Below are 21,601 nucleotides of genomic sequence, written 5' to 3'. Positions count from 1 at the left end.
TAAAATACTTCGAAAAATGTAAGACGCACTGCTCGAATCTTTATCATGGTATTTGAAATTTAGATTTTATAGCAATTTCCCAAGTTTTAAGCGACTATTACTTTTAATACGTGAAACATGCAAAATTTTATATTTGCATAGCTCTTTATAACTCTTTAAATACCACTTATTTAATTTTCCTTAAATTTCACTTTGTATAAAAGCAAAATAATATTTGGAATTCAGATGGAAATTACAATGAAAAAATTAAACGGAATATCGAGATGATAATTGAATTTTTACAATTGCGATACCGAAGTTATAAAAGCTATGATAATAATAACATTGAAATAATTTGCCATAATAATTACATTTCATAAATTTTATCGCTTTTTACGAAAAATTGATAAAATAATATTACCTACGAAGTTTAATTTAAAATATGACAGATTTAATGCGTTCGCGTCATAATGGTACATCTGAAATTAAAATCTATTCCGCAGCTGCTAACTTCTTCATAGAATACTAGTCACGGGATATTGTTCTGTCGAAGCTGAACGTCATAGTTCGCCAGCGAAGACCCTTAGGGCACCATACACAAGTAGATTCTATCTCATTACTCATCCAAGCTCCAAAAAATTTCGAAAGTACTTCCACGTCTGTGCTAAAAACTACATTGAGAAAGAATTCTCCACGACCATAAAAATTCAATTCAAAGTGAAAGCTCCGTCCTCGACGTTGTAACAAAAATGCCAATATGGTGAAAATGTGATACGATTTTCTGTACAGATATAGAATCATAAAATCATAAAATCATAAACATTGATTCTTTTTATTATACGTATATTTCCATTGAAATATAACAAAATTATGTAATTTCATGCTTGGACAATTTTATTTCATCGTCAATTTATGAAAAAAGCCAACTCGTCTGTGTGAAAATCAAATTGTCGAGGTATGAAATTATAGAACTTTATTCCCAGTTCTTTCTAATATCTCCCATCGCATAACTCTTCCATTATAATTTTTATGTCATTGAGTATTCCGATTTAAAAATTTCGGACAGAAATATTCAGGAAAAGTTGCCATAGTTTTGAAAAATCGTAGCACGAGGTACCTACCGCTGACGAAGGGGGAAAGTTTCGGCACGATGAGGTTTCTAAATTTCAAAGGAAAAGGTCCACTCTATTTTCTAAAACTCATTTACCACTCCTTGCAACTTTTAATCATTTAAAAATTAAAAGAAAATTACTTGCCAGGATCTCGCATCCTTCGAGATCCGGCATCCAATTCAATTTTCTAAGTGTCTTAAAATTCGCTTCGCGGAAACTTCCAAAAGTTAGAACGACCGAATGCGATGTACTAAAGAAAAACTTTATCAGAAGTTTATCCTAGATATTATAACATACAAATTTAATGTAATTGATTTTCACTAAAATATAACAATAATTTACATCTAATAATACTTTTATCTTTTTCACTCCTCAAATTACTATCTTTAGTTACATTTCTTTTAGAATAGAATTAAACTATAGCAAATTTTCACCCAACAAAATACTGAAAATGAACATGATACAAAATATACTAATCTTAGTTTACTCTACGAAGAGCATTATCCATTGCATTAAGCCTCGATCTTCACTGAGATTATGTTTGACACTTATTACAGGTTGAAAATAGTTATTCATACCCTGTAGAAATTTTGTACTAATTACACGTGTTTGTACTTAGTATCTTGCAACTTCTATATATGTATACTTTCACATTTTTTTTTCAAATTTTACCAATATAATCATGACGGTCGCGTCTCGTTACAATGCTAATTAAGTTTCGAAAACTTTCATATAACGTACATAATATATCGATCAAGTTTTCTATGGTAACTATTTGAATACTTCCGTGAATTATCGTACACCGTCTACGTAGTCTATTCGGTAGAACGTCGGAGGAAAAAGGAGATGGACGAGTTGAAAGCAACGCAACAGAAAGAAAACCGTGCACGAAATCAGGAGCATCGAGTCGCTGGTTGATAGAATAAGAAAAAAAAAAAAAAAAAGAGAATCGAGTACCTTCAGGGTCGTTTGCCTGTTCTTGACTTAGCAAGATATCGATTTCGACCACGAACTCCTCGACAAGTTCCTGCATTCGCTCGGATAGACATTTCGATCGTATGCGCGCGGTGGTCGATTGTTTGGCCGGAAGCTAGCACGTGGATGGTTTTAGAATGCAATTCTTTCGAAATTGGTTTCGGGTTTCCGCGAGATTGCTTCGATTTAGGATGAACTGTCTTGACTGCCTTAAAGTCGCACGCTCGCAAACCCAACGCTTCCGGCCAGCTTAGAACGCGAAGAAGTTTCGGCCAACTCGACGTCTGCGAAACTTTCTTGCAATAGTCTCGAGTATTCCGCGCAAGCGACATCTTGTTCTTTTCCCTTCTCTTCGTTATGTTTACTTTATGAAGAGCAAACGCGAAACAGGATACAGGAAAGAAGCTTAAATCGATCTTATCGCGAGAAAATTACGGTTTGAGCTCTAAGATCTTATTTCTAAGTAGCATTAAACTTCATTCTTGAACAGATAGATATTACAAAGATTTAAGCTGCGCTTTTGGATATTTTGTATAACTCGGAAAAGAAACGAAAGGTCTAAGAAGTAAATTTCTAGAGAATATGAGAAATGTCCCTGGTATTTTTTAAAGATAAATGATCTTCATTTGCGACATTGTTAATTTTTATTTTTGTATGTATGGACTTATGCCTTAAGTTTCTTATGTATCTTCAGATTCTTTAGTGAGATAAATATTTGGTTAAATAAACTATCGATTAAAGTAATGATCATATCAAGAAATAAGATAGATAAGATGTATGTATGTAAATAAATCTTTAGAAAACGTTTATAAAATGAAAAAGAACGCAATAACGATTCCTTTTCTTTGTTAAAACGTACCGTTCAAAGGACCTAACTCTCCTTGCATGACACACGATTAGAAAATTCTTAAAATCTTCAAGAATGTTATTATCTGCTTGAAGATTATTCGTATTCGAATACTTGCTATCAAATAGAAATAAATAATCTTATCCTTATATTCCAAATCTATTCTGACACTGCAATGGTTGTTACTACGATAGTTTTTCAAATTTCAATTCAGACTTTTGGTAAATTGCTTAATATTGCGGTACATAGGAATACGATAGATCTAAAAATCAAGCTACAAACTAAAATTTAAGTCATCGATAATTACGAGAAGCGTGCGTATTACGAAGTTCGGCTGTCAGACGCGTAAGTCACTTTTCGACAGGCGGATGTTCGCTTCGTCTTCTGAAATACGAATTACCATTGTCGTTTAAATGTATACACGGTGACGAGAGAAGCAGGCTGCGCGTCGAGCTCCCATTTTTCTTCGTGTCTTTTGACTGTCAGGGCGTGCAGCATTCCAAAACCATGCAGCAGAAAAATTCTCTTTCTGCAGAAGTGTTGACAGATAGCTTAGATGACAGTTGGCATCTGTCAACTGGCGAGAAGGGTTGCATAATGATTTCAAGTGCATACACTTGCATCGTAGTTTCCAACGCACGATTGTCCACGCGTTTCGCTTTACTAGCGTGCCGTGACTGCATTGTTTATGCAGGCGGAACAAAGTGCATGGTCAACACGAAGTTACGACAAGGTGAGTGTCTTAAGTGTATTCAAATTCCATCCTGAAGAAGTTGCACTCATAAAGGAACGAGGAGCTGTCCTCTTAAAATTCCTAGACATTTTCAACTTTATTTACTGTTGCTCTCTGTTTACCGTTTTAAACTTTCCAACCGGTAAAAAAGAAAAGAAAGAATCGACCGATTAAGACTGACACACGGTATCCTTCTGCGATTAAATTCGTTGGAACTTTATTGGCTTTTAACTCGTTTACTGGCGCGCCTTGATGCATTACTCGAAGAATTTTTAAAGACAAGATTAATTAGATCGAGGGATTTTTTGTGTGGGCCTTTGAAGGATTTTGGTGATTATACAAAAGTAATGTGAAATGAGATTTATTAATATAGTAGACGATCGACTACTTAAATTACTTTAAATACTTGTTTCATCTTTATGAAACGTATATTTGCAGAAAATATCTTTTAGTTTTTACGTAGATTTTCGTATCTTGTTTCGAACTTTATCAAACATCAAGAAGATTGTCGAAACGTGTTTCATATAAGACGCTTGATGTATTTATAAAAGTATTTATAAATATTTCTTATAAGTATTGAAATAATTTAAATAGCCATAGTTTGTCTCTTAATAAAAAGAACAGAAAGGAAGGAATGAAAAGTTCTTTTTAAATACGGTGGTTGTTTTTCCGTGAAATATACGAAAACTGAAACACGAATTGCCAGAGGAGCCAGTTGTTGGAAACGTGTTCCCATAATCTTGCGCTTTTTTCGCCCGTTGACTCCTATCCCGAAATAAATGCTGCGGGATCGTAAAGCTCTTTGCGAATATGTCCGTTTAAAATTGCCAGCTCCTACGAGCAGCGTATCATCCAGAAAAATATATAGAGCCCGAAGATTCGTGCAATGAGATATTTCGTTCTGGATGATAATAAGTGTCAGTTGGCGAAATTATTACCGGGAACGTCATGGGAGATTTTCTACGATAGTCGGCAAACTATTCAAGAGAGCGAGATGGGAAGGAAATGTCAAACGGTGCGGCGCCGCGGTACATTGAAACGACAACTGGATTTTGTTGAGACGAAACAGACAAATTAAGATATGAAATAAAGATCGATGGCCTGGGGCATAATCACGCAATACACGGTGTTGCACGCAATTGGATCAAGATATACACTGTCGTTCATAAGTATTATGCCACCTGTACGGTAGATCCCTGACACGACGAAAAAATTACGGCTTGGAACACTTACAACGCGATAAACACTCTGTATAATGCTTTAAATAAATTTTGACACATTTGTCGACTTTTTCGTTAGAAAAATATGCGCCCATATAACGAGGAACGCATTCCATTGTATTTTTTTGAACTATAAGATTCTCGTCAAGCAGGTACCTACTACAGTTCGATTCAAGTAACACGAGAGAAAAAAAAAAAAAGAAACAATAAATTTCGAATTTTTTAACCTTTCTTCATCTAGAAAAAGGGAATAATAAGCCATACAAAAAAGAACACAAATCACTAAATATATTGAGATTGACTGATAGAAGAACGAGCGGATGAATTTGTAATAGAAAAATATATCGAAATAAATAAGGGTATAAGAATAATGTATGCTGATCCAGATCCTCATTCTTATAGCGTTACAATACGATAGAAGCGATAAGGAGCACGTACATATATTTATAGCAAAGAACATTACCAAAAAAGTTAATATCGTAGCTCTAGCTAAAGACTACAAGAAACAGCAATAGAAATCTTATAGCTCCTTTGTTTCTAGACCTTGTAACCTAAAATATAATTTGGACCTCTCCTAATTTAGAATATTTTTTTTTGTTTCACTAAATTCTATTCTCTTCGTAACAGCGGTTTCCAGGTGACGGGTATACGGAAAAAAATATATAGAGTTTTTCTTCAAGCAATTACTTCAACAAAATATAAGACTATTACAATATTTTCTCGATTCCTTATTCTCCTTTTCTGTAAAAATCCTTAATATCGATACCTTTCAATGTTTCATTGAAACTCTCATTCGTGTTATCTACTCACGATGGTATAAAAAATTATAAAAATCCAGAAACATTGCGACATATGCATTCCCCGAGATATTGGCTCTTCTATCTGCAGCTGGTTTTCCCTTTGGCTGTACGCGAAAAGGTAGTTGGTTCATTATTAAGGAATACTTTCATTATTTAAAGTTGCTCCCTAAATATTCAAAGGAGGCGATACGGAAAGGCGGTAGAAACGTAGTAGCACGCAACGCAAACTACGTTGCCGCTGGATATATAAACGTCTATCCTAAGTATTTCGTGCGTGTTTAGCCGGTTATTTCTCTTATAAAAGGCAGTCCTGGCAGTAACATGCGTTGTTGTTACCGTTGTTGCTATTACCTCGTAGTGGTAGTAATTTCCATCAGTCGTTACTGCAACCTAGTAGCAGGTATATCAATATTTGGCAACAGTTGACGTGGTGGTACCTATTCCCCGTCGTTGCTTCATTATTTGCTCTTGTTTCTGTCACAATTAGTAATGGGACGGTAGGTTGGCGCAGCTCACGAGTTTCAACGCAAACAGTCCAGGAAACGTATTTAAGCTAGCTGAGTATGTTTGGTTCACCAATGGGAATAGTTGAGACACCAGTCTTACGACTCCTATTCTACGGTTAAACTTGAAGCTCATTTAGACTGTTTCAGCAGATGGGGAACGCGGATCGTCGCTGTGATTTCAGATGGGTGATTTCTTGCAGGCGTCGTGCTAGCAAAATAATCGCGGGACGCGTTATGATTTATACCGAATCCTCTGATTCTTTTTTCTTTTTCCCGCATTGGAACATGGATATTTTAAATTGTATGGCAAAGATGTGGAATCTTCTGATATTTCTTTCTATTGCAGAAAGGAGCACGTAATGAAGTAACAAGGCAACTATTGTCGGAGAATAATGGAGGAGTTAGTTGGAGAAGTTTTAATAATAATCTTTCGTTCACATAAATCTAGTCTAATAACAAAATTAAAATATACAGATATTATCTTCGTTTTTCTATCTGTTAGATACTAGATATAGATATACTAAATTCTGACAAATGAACAAATGAAAGTTACGAACAAATAGAATGTAAAAACGTATGGCATGTGATATAGTGAGTAAACCCGTATCAATCGTGTTGTTAACAATTTATATAGTGACTTTTACATGGAAAATAGTCTGGTGTTATTCATGCAAACGTATATAAAACGCAATTTTTGTACGATCAGATGCAGAAGCGACTGCGCGCGATGGGTTAATGCATCGATAAATTAAGAAATTTATTCGTGTTGTACAAATTACAGGATAAAATCGTCCAACGTCCATAACTCCGGCTAATGGATCGAACGAAAATATTGATGCGTCGCTATGAAAAAGCAAAATAAAAGAGAAAAATATCGTCCAAAGAGAAACGTTAAAAGTATCAGATAACGATCGTCAAAAGTTCGTTCTGTTCTTGGATAACGCGATTTGTGTTTTATTAATTGCGTGTTAGCGTACGCTTTGTCTGTATTATTTTACAAATATATAATTACAGTCGACACGTTAATCAACTATTTTTATGGTTAATACAAATTACGACTTGTCTTTCGGTATATCTGAGAACGTAGTTAAGATTATGGCTCATCTAGACAAGATTCATTTGGAATCGCGGGCGTTACAACATATTCTTCTTGGCGCGTACGTCTGAGCAATTTCACCGTTGCCATTTTCCACAGCAATCGATTAATCTGCCGTCGAGCTGGTTCCGGTGGAGGGATATCGGGATGGGAGTGGCGAGCAACCAATTTCGCGGCGGAAAAAGTTTAATTACAGCGAACGTTGGTGACATATTCCGGTGTAAACACGTCTGTACAGCGCGCCGGTAGAGAAAGACAGTTCGACGACTCTTCTCGAGGTAGAATTCTTCGTCGATGGTGACGCGACGCTCGCTTGATCACCGGATGTCGTTTCGTTATCGTTCTACCCTTTTGCTCGTCGTTGCTCCTCTTTTTATCTTGTACACACCGACTGCCGTTCGCTAGGTGGAGTTTAAATTGGTCCGCTTTCTGCCGGCAATCAAAGTCTAATCAAACTTTAACGAGTATCACGAATGCTCCCTGGACGATCGTCCAGCTCGGGAATTCAACGCCGGCTCGATCTGCGACAGTATAGTCGGCAAGGGTTACGCTGGATTTACGGCTCTTTTAAAAATTTCAACGATCAGCCGACAACGTTGAATATAGGCAGATGTGTGTCCCGACCGCTGAATTAAATTTTACCGATAGGTTTCGTTCCCCTTTTTTCCACTGACAATGAGACCACGTCCATTCAACCGGAGTATGATTAAACCTTAAAGTATCAAATTCCATCACGTTATAGAAATTTTTACAGTTCGCTATATTCTTCTGCGTATAGTTGCTGAACATTGTGGTTTTATTCACAAGTACCTATAATTATTATTAATACGAAAGACATTAATAATTAATAATCGTACAATGGTACTTAATAATATTTAAACGATATTATGAAATTTGATTATTTCCAGGGGGGATGCTCTACGTTCTGAACAACGCACGGCGCTAATTTTATCGATAGATTTGTCTTGAAATATATATTTAAGTTAAACAATGTCGTTGTGCGAATTCGATTCAATTTATTTAATACGAAGTCCTTTGTGATGACCGATCAAAGTTATCAGATAAAATATTCCTTGTGTATGAAATGTAACTATCCTCCAAGTACCTGGAGTACGTTATTACAAATTTTTGATCTCTTTCAAGTAGAGAATATTCTAATGTAAATCTGAAACCTTTTTCTGCAATGCCATATCCAATAATTTAGCTATGTTCGTCGTAAAATTGTTGAAATAAATTTGAAAAGGTATTGGAGTATTTAGAGTAATAGCTGCGGATTCCTCGGATCAATCCTAACTGGATTTCTCTTTTAATTGAGATCATTTTTTGATTTTTACGTTAAGGAAATATCGGGTCGATGTTTAAGTATGATATGTGTAAATGAAGTCATTAACGTTTTCATAATCGTGAAATTTACTGGTCAATTTCCTATATTTACGACTTTGAAATAATAAAATTGCGCAGAATCATGTGGAAATTACTCGAGTTAAATATAATACCTTAACATAAACATGCATTTAACACGCAGTTCAAGTTTTATTTGCAAAAATGAAATATAATATACACAATATAAAAATTACTTTATTTATCGAATAATTATTTTTTCTCGTTATAAAATAACGTCGTTGTTCTCAACCTATCATTGAATAATAAATTCAATTTCATGAACTACGAATTAAAGTTTCTAAAAATTCTTTTCTTTTAGGTAAAATAATATGACGTCGATCGCAATATTTTTTTCGTGAAATTAAAGTTCACTCGAATTGCAAAATACGTATTTCTTGATATTTGCTTTGATCAGTGCTTGCAGCCGATAATTGATATATCGAAAATAAATGATTCTCGTCATTTTCAACGCTGTTTTTGAAATGATTCTTTTCGTACGAAGGCACGACGATTGAAATATAACATTTCACCGAGCTCTTTCGTGTAGTCGCTCGTATTGCGACTCTTTATTTACGGCTATTTTCGTTCGCATTTATTTCGGCCCGCGAGCTATACGCGAATTTATCGATTTCATTTCATGAAGTTTTAAAACGTACTCTCGCCGAACAAAAAGGTGCAATGAATGCGAAATTTCCATGAAAATGAGAGGGATGTGGTTTGAAACCTACATACACCTGGGTAGGGATGCAGCGGAAAAACCAAACTGTTTATAGAATTCAGCGTTTTAGCATTAAATATTTTATAATTATATCAAATAATAGTAGTATAATTTTACAATTATCAATCGTAATATTGCCCGAGATTCTTTTATTTATTCTTTATGCTCGTATTATTTATGTTTTATGTTCGTAATATAAAATAAAGTTCGCAAAATTATTCTGCTGTATAAATTGTTTGGTACATTTTATGTAAAATTACGCGGCAGTAGAAAAAACACAACTCGAGATCTGTTTTCGATAAACGTCGTTATATTCTGCAACGATGCCATAATAATACTCGGCAAGAATGATGCTTGTAGAAAAATTAGCGTACCTAATAGAACAGCTTTCGACGCGAATTAAATTTGGAAAAATTCCCAATAAACATCTCGATATTAACATCTGTCTAACCAAAGCGTTTGCCCGAAAGCATACCGATCTTAAAGAGATCTACGAGATCTCACAAACTTGTATAATGATTAATATATTTCCAGGAACGGTAATAAAAATTGATCGAGTGTTTTCACTATGAACTGAAAGCAATCAAGTTTTTTTTCATCGCGGTATTAGCGCGCGAGCAATGCCTATGAATACTTCCCAATTAATAGCTAACGAATAATCCGTTCGCTTGATAGTGAGCAAACACGCCGCGTAACGAAACCAAACAGCCTTATTAATGCCCGGCTAGCAAACATTTTCGCGCAAACACCAATTAGCAGACACGATAGCATCGAAGGCGCTCGGAAAAATCGGCGCGGAAAAATCGATAAGGGCGAGAGCGAACCGATGCCTCGTGCGAAACGGACACCGGCCGCTTAATAATTTACAACGATTACGCGCGCCGCGCCGGAACAAAATTTACAACGCGCGACATCGGCGCGACTAGCTTTAAACGGCTTCTAACGGCTGATTTACGATTCAACCCCCTGCAGTGACGCGTGCACACGCTTCCATGTATCCGCATGCACCAGGCGTACAAAAGCCGGATGCTGAGGATCAGTCGCGTTGCGTGTCGTAAGAATTTCTGTCGTCTCGTTCTACGAATACTTCTTTTAGTCTTTGTAACGTTCTTTCTTTAACGTTTTTAACGTAAATAAGTTTAACGCGACGGTTTACTGGGTTTAGCGAAACTGTCAGAATGCGAAACGAACGAAAGTGAACAGGTTTCAAGACAAAGACAAAGTCGTAACGCGTATTTGAGCGACGCCTGCGTTGAAGCATATTCCAATCGATAATATGATATATACTTTTGTTCTTAGAATTTTCATTCCTTATCTCGTTGTTCTTTTTTTTTTTTTTCTTCTTAGTTGGCAAAATTGTATTTCATTGTGTATTTGGGAAGAACGATGCACAGGTACATGCGTCGTTATAGGGCAGAAGAATTTATTTTGTTGTTGGTGATGCCTCTAAAGTTGAATCGTATTTTGTATTCCGAGAAGTGGGCATAAGGATCATACTGTATTATCTGATTATACATAGACGATGCTGTGCTTCTACGTTGGTAGAAATGAATTATATACGTTATGTTTCAATCGAAACAAGGATTTGCGTCGTAACACCCGGAAGATTCATTTTAATTTTTGTAATATTTCTAAGGATCAAGAGCATTTTGTATTCAGAGAAGTGGACACAAGGATCACTCTTTGTTATGTGGATGGGCGGTGCCCTATTTCAACGATTTCGCTCTAAATCAACGTTCTCGTTTAACAGGAAATCGCGTTGAAATTGTTAGTTCTCCAACGGATGCTTTCACTGTTTTCGATTAAATTCAATCGAATTTCATGTCATTTTTATACATAACATTAGTTTTGTAATGTTCGAAAATATATTTTATTTTTGATGCTACAAATTCGTAATAGAATACAAGAGAAGCTCGCTTGTTATCTTTCATTTTTTAATGATATCATAGTTTAGATTGAATTTAAACATTTTCACGATATGAATATTTCATCGTTTGCGTTCTGAAAACGGTAACAATCGACCTTTGTTTATTTCTAAAACAGCGTACTAATTCATGGAAGCTGTTTAAAAAGTTGTAGCCATTCGTCTGGAAGCAGATTAATCTTGAGCGATAACATTTCTTTAAACAGTCACAAGGTTTAGAGATAGTCGCATCGAATAATTAAAATGGGACACTGTACGTGTACTACGATTGAACCGTAATAGCAGCGTAATTGACATACCTCCGTTAATTATCGTCCTGCTTATTAAGCTGACCTATCCTAGAAAGAGCACGAGTGGGGATAATGATGCGGTTGAAAAATAGAGGATCGTGCTAAGTGTCTGGATAACATAAAAAATGCCAATACATTTGCAGATTGTTTAGAAATATTTTATTGCTCCAATGTTAGATATATCTTTGAATTAAACTTAAACGTACGATATATGTATATATATAGAAATTTTGTACGAATATATAACGCGTGTTACGCGAAACATTTTGAAATTTCATTACATTGTTAATTGAAATAGGATTGGAAATACACATGGAAGGTACAAGATATTTTAAGTATACATTTCATAAAAATCACAAAAGTGCGATTATCCATTCGATAGGCCCATCTCTAACATTTATTATATATTTAAGATGACTGTTTATGTCGTATATTAATTTGTTACTAAATACATGTTTGTAACAAATATCTCGCAACCCTCGTACTCCACGCAGGTCGTCAGTCTCGTTTTATATTTTATCGATATAATCACGATCGTAATCTCATTACAGTAATAATGAATTTTCAAAATGTTTCGTACAGCTCGTGTGTTTAATATATTCGTAAAAGATTGTCATATATGCTGGAATTGTTTCGCGAGTCACTGTACTCCAAAAAGACGAGCATTACCGATAGAACAGTAAATTTAGCGATGTCTGCCGACAAAATCGGATCGTCGGTGGCGAGATCGCAAGGGGTAGAAAAGGGGTGAGTGGGTGGATGTATCACGAGGTAAAAATATACTTGCCGCAATAACCGAGAAGCAGGGACAAAACAGATAGGTAACCCGATGGAAGTTCCGCCTGATCGAGCATTTTACATTGCTGCCATGACAGGGAACACGGACGCATCAATGTTGAACCCGTTGTTGCTGGGCCTGGCAGCAACAGCGACCCTTTTGGCTCTGGCTGTAGCTGGAATCCTGGCGGCGCTCTACCGGAAGCACTCGAACGGTCGGCCCGGAAGTCCAAAGCACGCTCCCATCGTGTGCGAGCCACCTAATGCAGGTGCAACTACTCCGGTACACCCCCAGACCAAGCAGGCGGTCGATGACATCGATCCGGACATCATACCCAACGAGTATGGTGAGTCTACGGCTTTCCGATTGTTCGAAACGTTCGCTAAACTATGGCCTTCGTGTACACAACGCGGTCATACAGACCAATACATGTACAGGGTGATTTTGAAGTAACGGTACTTGCAACGGCAGAGAACGTGATTCTTCGGATAAAAATTAATCGGAGATATAAAATGACGTTTTCCCATGTTTGACGTTTCGTTTCCGAGAAAATCGGCTTTGAAGAGCTGTCGGGTAGACTTTGGTTTAATTAATTATCGCCTGTACAGAAGCGAAGACTTGGCAGGAGATTATCCTACGGTTGAAAATATGTCGAAAACGTATAATAAGGTTTTTTTTCATTCGACGCTTTGTTCTTGAGAAAATCAAATTTGAACCATGATCTTGGAATCACCTCGTGGACCAAACCAAAATATACGTGTCTTTTATTACAATAAAAGTCTTAAAAATGATCAAATCGTCAAAATGAAAGCAACATCCTTGAAGATTTGTCAAGTATACGCGAACTTGGCTAATTTAATTTTTCCTACCTTGTTTTACATCGGTAGCAAAGAGTCTATTTATGACAATCATTCGTTCCTAGTCTGTGGATCGTAATGAGAAGCTACGATTAATTAGAGTTTCTTGTCAGGTAAACAAAAATTCACTTCAAAAGGGTCGAACGTTGTTACAAAATCGCGAGTGGAAATATTCGACTATGCTATGCCCAAAAGCTGAAAACCTAAATGCTTGAAAACAAAGGATTCGGTGTTTGTATCGTAAAGCTAGGTACAATGGTCCTATTCACTGCAAACATTTTTCCTGTCCAAAAGAAAGAAAAAATATACACGAAGCACAAAGTTCGCCAAATAAACTAGATTTGGCAAATATACGTGCAAGGTTAGAAAGAGAATTCTTGTTGTTAATCTGGTTAAAATATACTTTTATCTGTTTATTTCATTTTGGTTGCTTAATTGCTCGTCTTCGCCACGATTGATAGCCATGATTCGCGTAACTGGAACAATCGCAGGTCGATTATCGTACCGCTTTCGTGTACTTATACCTCCGCGTACCTCCAGATCGTGCAATTTCTTGGATTATCGACGTGGCCCGCTCTATTTTTGTTTCAATTGTTCATTGAGAAGCGTGGCTATTTTCAGTAGAGTTAAAAACAGATTTTATGGATTCCTTTAACCCTGCTACGCGTACTGGGTCAGGACGTAATAAAAGATGCTTAGGATGTCGAATATTTGTTATGTACCGAAGTTTTATACTATTTAGAAAGATCAATTTTTAATTTAAACAACGCTATTGCTATAAATTTCTAGTTCTGTATTTTCTTTTTCACGATTAATATATCACTTGGAATAGAAAAATGTATTATTCAATTGTTAAAATTTACTACCTATTATTTTAAAACTACGATAAGAAAAACTACGATAGCCATTTCCAATTATTTTGTAAATAGATAAATTAAATATGTTCGCTTCTGTACAGGCGATAATTAATTAAATCGAAGTCTATTTGACAGCTTTTCAAAGTCGATTTTCTCGGGAACGAAACGTCAAACCTGAAAAAACGTCATTTTATATCTTCGATTTATTTTTATCCGAAGAATCACTTTTTTTTTCCCGTTTCGAGTACCAAATATTACTTCAAAATCACCCTGTATATGTATATACGAGAATATAAATTTAATAGAAGATAATGCATACACACACACACACACCCACCCATGTAGAATCTTTATTTTTCAAAGAATTAATTGGGATACGACACTCCACCCCCGTAGGACATATTATGTTTTTGCAGCCCATAATCTTCGGGTGAAACGAAAATTTCAGAAAGATTTTTTCACGCGATGATTGTCCTGGACAGATTATTATCGTTTCATGGAATCGTTATTGGTTTTGAAGTAGCGTATCTCTCTTCCTCGTTAAATCGCTTGATTGAAAGTGGAAATTCTGCGGTTTATTCGTTTCGGTTGCAATTTACCAGTTGCAAAACATTTATAGAGTTACATATCGTCTGTCAAATGCCGAGCTTTCTTCTTATCCCATTCTGCCTCCGATAGATCGTTTAAAATAAAAAGAAGATAAAAAACGTAGAAGATAGAACGAGTAGATAATTATATTTTGTTTGAAATATTTAGATACTTAATCTAAATTTCTCTAAGATAATCGGCACTGAATTTTTCCATTTTTCTATTTCAAATAAAATTTGCCCAAGTCCGATGTAAATGCACAATTTCGTTCTTTTAAACTTTATCATCTGACTTGACTTTTAATCATAAACGCACTTGCTTTCTATTTGAGCTCTGATTCACGGTATGTTAATTTTGGAAAATGCGTTGATCGGACGGAAGAAAAGATCGATAAAGGTACGATAGTGTATTGTTATTTCTTTCTATTCAAAATCCCGGGAATGTTAATAGCGAATGCTTTGGCGTTCTTTTCCCATCAAAGATATTTCCGCGTCGCGTAGCAATGAATTTCGAAATGCATTGTCAGGTTAAATTGGTACGCTTCAATACACATTAATAGATCGGAAATGCAATGCCTTTATCCACAGTGAATAGTGATCAATGTGTGCTCATCAAACTTCTACATTATTATCTCAGCATTAACGTGGGCGAACGCAAACGCACTGTCCGCGCCGCGTCGAAAGCTTTGACGCGCGATACGTCGAAAGAAAAACGAACGAAATAATAATTATTATTTCTCCTTAAAATATAATAGTCCGAAGGTATTCTTTTCTTTCGGTTTCAATTTCTTTCATCTATTTTCTCTCTGTTTAAAGGAACACGGTAGAGAGAATAATCTGAATTTACATACCTCCGATATTTAAAATACATTCAGTGCCATTCGGTAAACAAGTTTATAGTAAATAATTATTGTTTTATAATTCCTTAGGTTCTTGCTGTTAATAATACCTTATTGATATTACAACTAGATATAGAATCTGAATATATTCCACACAAATAATTATAATTAAAGCGATGTGTTGAAAATTAATAGCTATATGTATGGTATAATCATGTTTTCATTTCGATCAAAGTCAACATTAGTTTTAAAAGCAATGGCGTGCATTTGGTAGTTGCGAAAGGAAATAAAATCATAATTGGTAATATCGTTAATACATTGTACGCATACGTGTAACATTGGTTCTATTCTCCATACTTTAAATATCGATGCATTCAGATTTCAATAATTTCTTACCGTCTTCTCTCCGCTTTGTTTCGTTAAATTTCCCCGAGCTAACGCTACCAACGTCTCACGGAAATTGTTTTCTTCGCGTCCTTCAGAAAAAAAAAAAAAAAGAAAAAAACAATTATAATCGAATCGTACGGCCAATAAGCTGTTTACTATCGAGAAATTAACTCAGTACGTTGCTATATAGAGAAATATAATTTTTTATTTAAAAAAAAATAGCATATTAAATAAATGTAGCGCTGCTTGCGAACTTCTTTGTCCTGTTGCAACGTATTGTATCGTACGCGGAGACCATTCTCGACTAGATTTAATCGACTAATCTGCTTAGTGGATGCGCGACTTTGCATGGCTTCGTTCGAATCTGTTCACAGAGAGAAGACCTCTAACGTATACTCCGATATATAAGACACCGCCTCAACGAAGAAAGAAAGATCGAGTTATGGACGAGGCGATCTCACCAGAGAAAAGGCCGATCGTGCAACACGGTTTAGATCTACCACCGGATCCAATGTTGACCGACTGTCTGCCAACGCCGACCATAAATTATCCCCAAAACCATGTGTCCCAAGCGAATACTTACAGTAATCCACCCACTATGGCGGACTTCAAGCAGATGGCAATGGACGCTTACAACCAGCGAAACAATCAAAATGTGAGATTTTCAAGAATATTTTCGTAATATATATTTCGAGTCAAACTGAAAATGAAGTTCAAACGGATCGTTGTCCAAGCTTCTATAATATCTAAATTTGAAGCATCACATCTATGTACTGATTTCAAGGGATAAGGAAAAGATGTTTCATATCCATCGATCTGACACAAAGAATGAAACTTGTACGATTCTTTGAAAGAATAATTCCGCATAAAGTTAATTTTATTAGAAGTTATATTCATACAGCATCAGTGTAAAAGAAGTTAAATATTTTATGACATAAATACATCTCGAGACTAATTACAAGACCGAAAATAAACGTATAATTTTGGAAACAGCAGCGTCAATATTAACCTTACAATCGTGACATAGGATTCCACTAAAAATATAGATTTCTTTACTCGATTTAGACTAAATTTCCTCGAAATTGTTAGACAGAGAAATTGTTCGAAGGAGATTCAATTAACGAGCCACCATTCTTATAGGTAGTAGGACAAGAAACGAGATAACAGGTAAACGAATATACAAGCGAAAGGAGAAGCATCTCCGATATCATACAGATTTCATTGCTTTCCGGTCTATTGTTTTAATCGCGTTTCACTCATATTCCCTCGTGCCGAGAAATGACAAAAATGGCGTAGAGGCAGAATAGCCGATATCCCGGAAGCGGAACTAATCGATGAGTCCCGTGGTCATATAAATCATTCCGACAATTAGCCCCGTAAACTCATTACGGTCTGTAAATTTAATCGGGTGCCTTTTTTAGCGATATCTAATAGAGTGTATTTAGTCGAAGCCGTTTGATTAATGAGAAGCAATTAACGCTTCCCCTAGCTGCCGAAGAGGGTAGAGAGGAAGAAGTGGAAGGTCGTAGGGGAAACTAGCGAATTACCGAACGAACGATCGATAAAACGTGATACAATATTCAACAGGGAGATCGCGTTCCTTTTTTTTTTTTTTTCGCAGGAGGAAGTAATACAATCGATCCTCTTTCGTCGACGCGATTTCTCTTCTTTATCACGATCCAGTCTCCCCTCTCTTTTTCTTCTGTATAATTTCTACTCTGTTTCGCATAGCCAAACCGACAAGGTTGTTTTAAATATTCGAAGTTTCGAAGACGACCACAGGAGACCTAGGTCGCGAGCCAAGAAAAGGGATCGCTCGTTTTAATATGCGGCAGTCTTCTACTTTAACTTTTCCGGTTTAGCGAGGCCTTGGGTTATCCGTGCTTTCGCCAGTTTAATTACATCGAAGTTTCCTCGATAATTCGAGAGGTTCCGATGCGCGTATATAACTCGTCTTGAGCTCGACTTCGGTTTCCTTTCGACACTGGTCGCGTTTCGTCCAATGTCTGAATAATTTTAATACCGATTCGAACCAGCCCCCCATCCAACCACCGTTTACACCGTTACTTGGTCGTCCTTTTCATTAACCGATCCCGATATTCCTCCTGGATGTTTTCGTTTCACTGTTTTTGTTTTCCTCGGAATTACGTAGCCGGCCGCGGTTTTCGATTATTTTCAACCTCGCTCCGCGCGTTCGTTCCCCGTCAGCTCTTCCATTATTAATTCCAACCCCGAATTTGCAATTTTCACAAGTATCGATACATTTGCATTTACCGTTCTTCTATTTTTCCCCTCTTCCTTCCTCCCTTTGTAGCCTCTCTCTTTCTCTCGTCCACTCGCATTTCACGCGGCTCTATCGTAAATCGGAAGTTTTGGTTATTTTCCAAACGAATAGTTTATGCAGCTTCTGGAATACGATATAGATTTTATTGATCTCGAGATCCGATTTAACGTATCTGCTTTTTGCGCTAATAATACGGTTATAAGCGACGCTAAATTATACACTCGCGGTATATGTAAATTACATATTTTAAACGTGTGATTTGAATTCGAGGAATTTTGAAGTAAATTTGTGCAGCTTAATTAAAAAAAGAAGAAAAAAGAAATTGTAATCGGTATATTTGGAAACAGCAGTTGGCATCGTTTTACTTGGCTCACCTTTTGTATATTTTGTTATAAGTTACACTGAAATGTACGAGTTTTAAATGCGCATTTTTGAAGATACAAAAGCGTGTCTTTTTTCTGTTTTTATAAAATGAAAGCGATGCATTAATAAGTAATCATTCATAAAAATTAAATCCATTTATCGTCAATTTTAAAACTGTTTTCGAATGGCTTTGATATATTAAATGAAAATAGAACGCGTTGATGCAATATGGTAACGTGCAAACTCAATTAACATTGAAAAAACAAGTTAGAAAAAGCACGTTTACCTTTCAGAAAAGTCTCTAAGGACGCGAACTAACCTTCCGTAAAGCATTTAACGTTTTACGTTCTCGACGCAATTAACTGAAACTCAATTTTAAAGAATGTTTACATCCTTCGAAAAGCGTTAAAGAAAATAATTAATCTCTCTCCTCGACATCGTAAACTAGTTAAGCGCTAGTTTCTGCCAAACTGGACAGCCATTAAAATTCGAAATTACGTAATTATTACTCCTACTTAACGCGTGTGGCCTTCTGTTTTTATTACGTTCAATCCTATTAAAACATTTTCCTTGTACTTTTGAAACATGGAAAATCTAAATGATACGAATTGCTTTACATATTTACCCAATTTTTCATGAAGCACTGAAGATTAATTTCTTCCATAAAATACGTGGAATTTATTTATTTTACCCAACGTCGAATTTATAAAATTCCAAATATTTTTATTACGATGAGAACTATCTTTCGCGTTAAAGTCAAATATGATAAAAAATGTGAGAATTTTCAGGATAATCTACTATCAGTAATCTGACGAAAAACTTCAGCGTTTAGGGGTTAACTCGTTGCTCGACTAGCAATCGATGGTTAACATTTATTTTTCGAAACGAAGAATCCTGTTTGATTGATTGCAGGTATACTACAGTCTCCAGAGGTCAGGCAAAGGGTTATCGTCGATGCCGCAGAGGCCAGTTTCCTCGTCGGTTTCCGCGCAGGGGAAGTTCCATCAACCGGAAGTGGTGACGCGCTCGAATCGAATACAAGAAAGTTGTATATAAAGCTCGCGATGAAAGTCTCACCGAGTCTAGACACTTGAGCGGCTCCTCTGCACAGCGTTCGTAAGGAAAGCTAGTTACAAAGTGCGCGAACATCGTTGCCGAGCCTGTGAAACGGAGTCGAAATTCTCGCGAGCCGAGTCGCACGTCGCGTCTTTCCACGATCGACGTGCGAAATTCCAAGCATCTTCGCGAAACACTGCGAACAATTCGCTGTACAAAAGAAAAAACGGAGATAACGAGAAGAAAAGAGAGAAAGAAGCAAAGAAAAATAAAAGAGGGAGAAACCGACGGAAAAATTCCGTGTTTGTGACGAGAACGAGGACCTGCACCCGGATGGGCCGACGATTTTAGTCGCGCACACCGTGAGATTGGACAAGTGGATGTCCAGTTGCAGGTTTAACGAAACGTTGACGATGAGACAGGAACTCGATGCTTGACGAAGCGTATCGAATCGTTTGAATTGTACGTTCTTTTTCTACCTGCAGATTTTTATAATAGAGTACGGCCACGTTATACGAATAGAACGGAAATAGAAAAGCAGAGAGAACGGAAACAGAGCTCGATAAGAGCAAAGTCCAATTTGACGAGGCAGCGTCCTTGAATTATCGAATATACAGTTTGTAACGCGAAATGGATATCTCGAACGATCTTCGTTCTTGTTCACGTTGCGTACATGAACCTTGGAATCGTGCATTGTACTGTTTATATGAGATTAGTTTTTGTACAAAGATCTATTGTAAATAGGCGAGACAGCCTGGTCCTAGTGGATAGTTACCGATGTCCGAATTTCATTCGCTAAAGTCACGTGTTATGTCGGGGAGAGGATTGTTCGGTCACGTAAGATAAATACTCGATGGCATACGAAATAAAGAGAATACGTTTCATCTGTTTTACAGAAACGAGCCTCGCCCACTTGTCGTCCTGTCCGAACCTTTTCCCGATCTTCTCTATTAAGAGAGCGGAAAACGTACCGAACGAGCAGTCAAAATTTCAGTCGCACGTGAGTCGAATCGCGTTTCGCGTTTTCTCTCACTGACCGCTAACCATTCTCCATCCCGGACGTGAAGAAAATCTTAGCGCGTCACGTGCATTTACGGCGGTGAAAGCAGCATGAAAATTTTATTCGTAGCAGAACCACTCAACCATCAAATAACATCTACGAGACCGTATCGAACGACGATTCGACTTTGGTTTCAATTTTCGACGACGATTAACCTTTCATTTCGAAATAATCTTTTAACGTTCACCCTGTTAACCGGCAAGACGAATATAATAATTTTTTAATCGACGAATCTCCTATCTCTTTCCTCTGCCGTTTCATCTTCTTTGAAAATATAATATGTCTACGTTTGCGAGAGCTAAATCAAGTCTAACGAAAATTAACGTGTCCGTATTAATTTTGAATTCCACGATTACAGGAGTAGGTATCTATTTAAGAGATGACACGGTTAACAGATTAATATCAATGCGTTGTTACGTTATTATCTCGTTTGAGATCGTTTTAATCTTAAAAATTTATTTTGTCTATTAAGCCATGTAAACCTTCTTTCTCTTATTTGTGTTCGTTTTAAACGAAGCTGGATGTATCGTTTAGGTTCATTTTCGTTGGCATTATTGTCATTCGTAAATGAATGTTAAGTCGATATGTTTTGTGTATTATACTGCTTCAATATAAATTTCGTTTTGTCTTTTGTGTTGTTAATTTTACGATTTCTTTCAAACTTTACCTTTTGTTTTAGTTTCTGTGACACGCGTTGTTAAGGTAAAGGTAAGACGAAGGTATTCCTCAAGAAGCTTGAAATTTGCTTGAATAAGTTTGCTCAATCAAACGTACATTCGTACGCCCATTTGCGATCTATCGTATTATAATTTGTAAGTACCTGTACAACCTTTACAGGTAAGTATAATTTCGTTAATTTTGACATTTACAACGATTACTACTCGAACTCTTTGGATTTTCAGCGTTTAGCACTTTTACAAAATATGGAAGACTTCTCAAAAACTATATAT

The 21,601-nt window shown here is 36.4% G+C and overlaps 1 protein-coding gene across 3 annotated transcripts in view; it reads left to right on the top strand.

Annotated features, from left to right (window-relative positions):
* LOC139991902 (neural cell adhesion molecule 1) overlaps positions 1–21,279 on the top strand; it is a 219,685-nt gene extending 198,406 nt beyond the window's left edge. For 2 of the 3 annotated variants that reach the window (XM_072012302.1, XM_072012301.1), the window contains exons 10-12: positions 12,459–12,707; positions 16,263–16,543; positions 19,448–21,279. In XM_072012302.1, coding sequence (XP_071868403.1) covers positions 12,459–12,707; positions 16,263–16,543; positions 19,448–19,591 — 674 coding nt within the window. In that variant the 3' untranslated portion in view covers positions 19,592–21,279. The remainder of the gene's footprint in view (positions 1–12,458; positions 12,708–16,262; positions 16,544–19,447) is intronic. The other variant, XM_072012303.1, reaches the window with a different exon arrangement.
* The last annotated feature ends 322 nt before the right edge of the window (positions 21,280–21,601 follow it).

This window comes from Bombus fervidus, chromosome 11, assembly GCF_041682495.2.
Source record: "Bombus fervidus isolate BK054 chromosome 11, iyBomFerv1, whole genome shotgun sequence".
NCBI classification, from domain to species: Eukaryota; Metazoa; Arthropoda; class Insecta; order Hymenoptera; family Apidae; genus Bombus; species Bombus fervidus.
The sequence above is the reverse complement of the archived record's forward strand: the minus strand, read 5'-3'. Positions and strand labels throughout refer to the sequence as shown.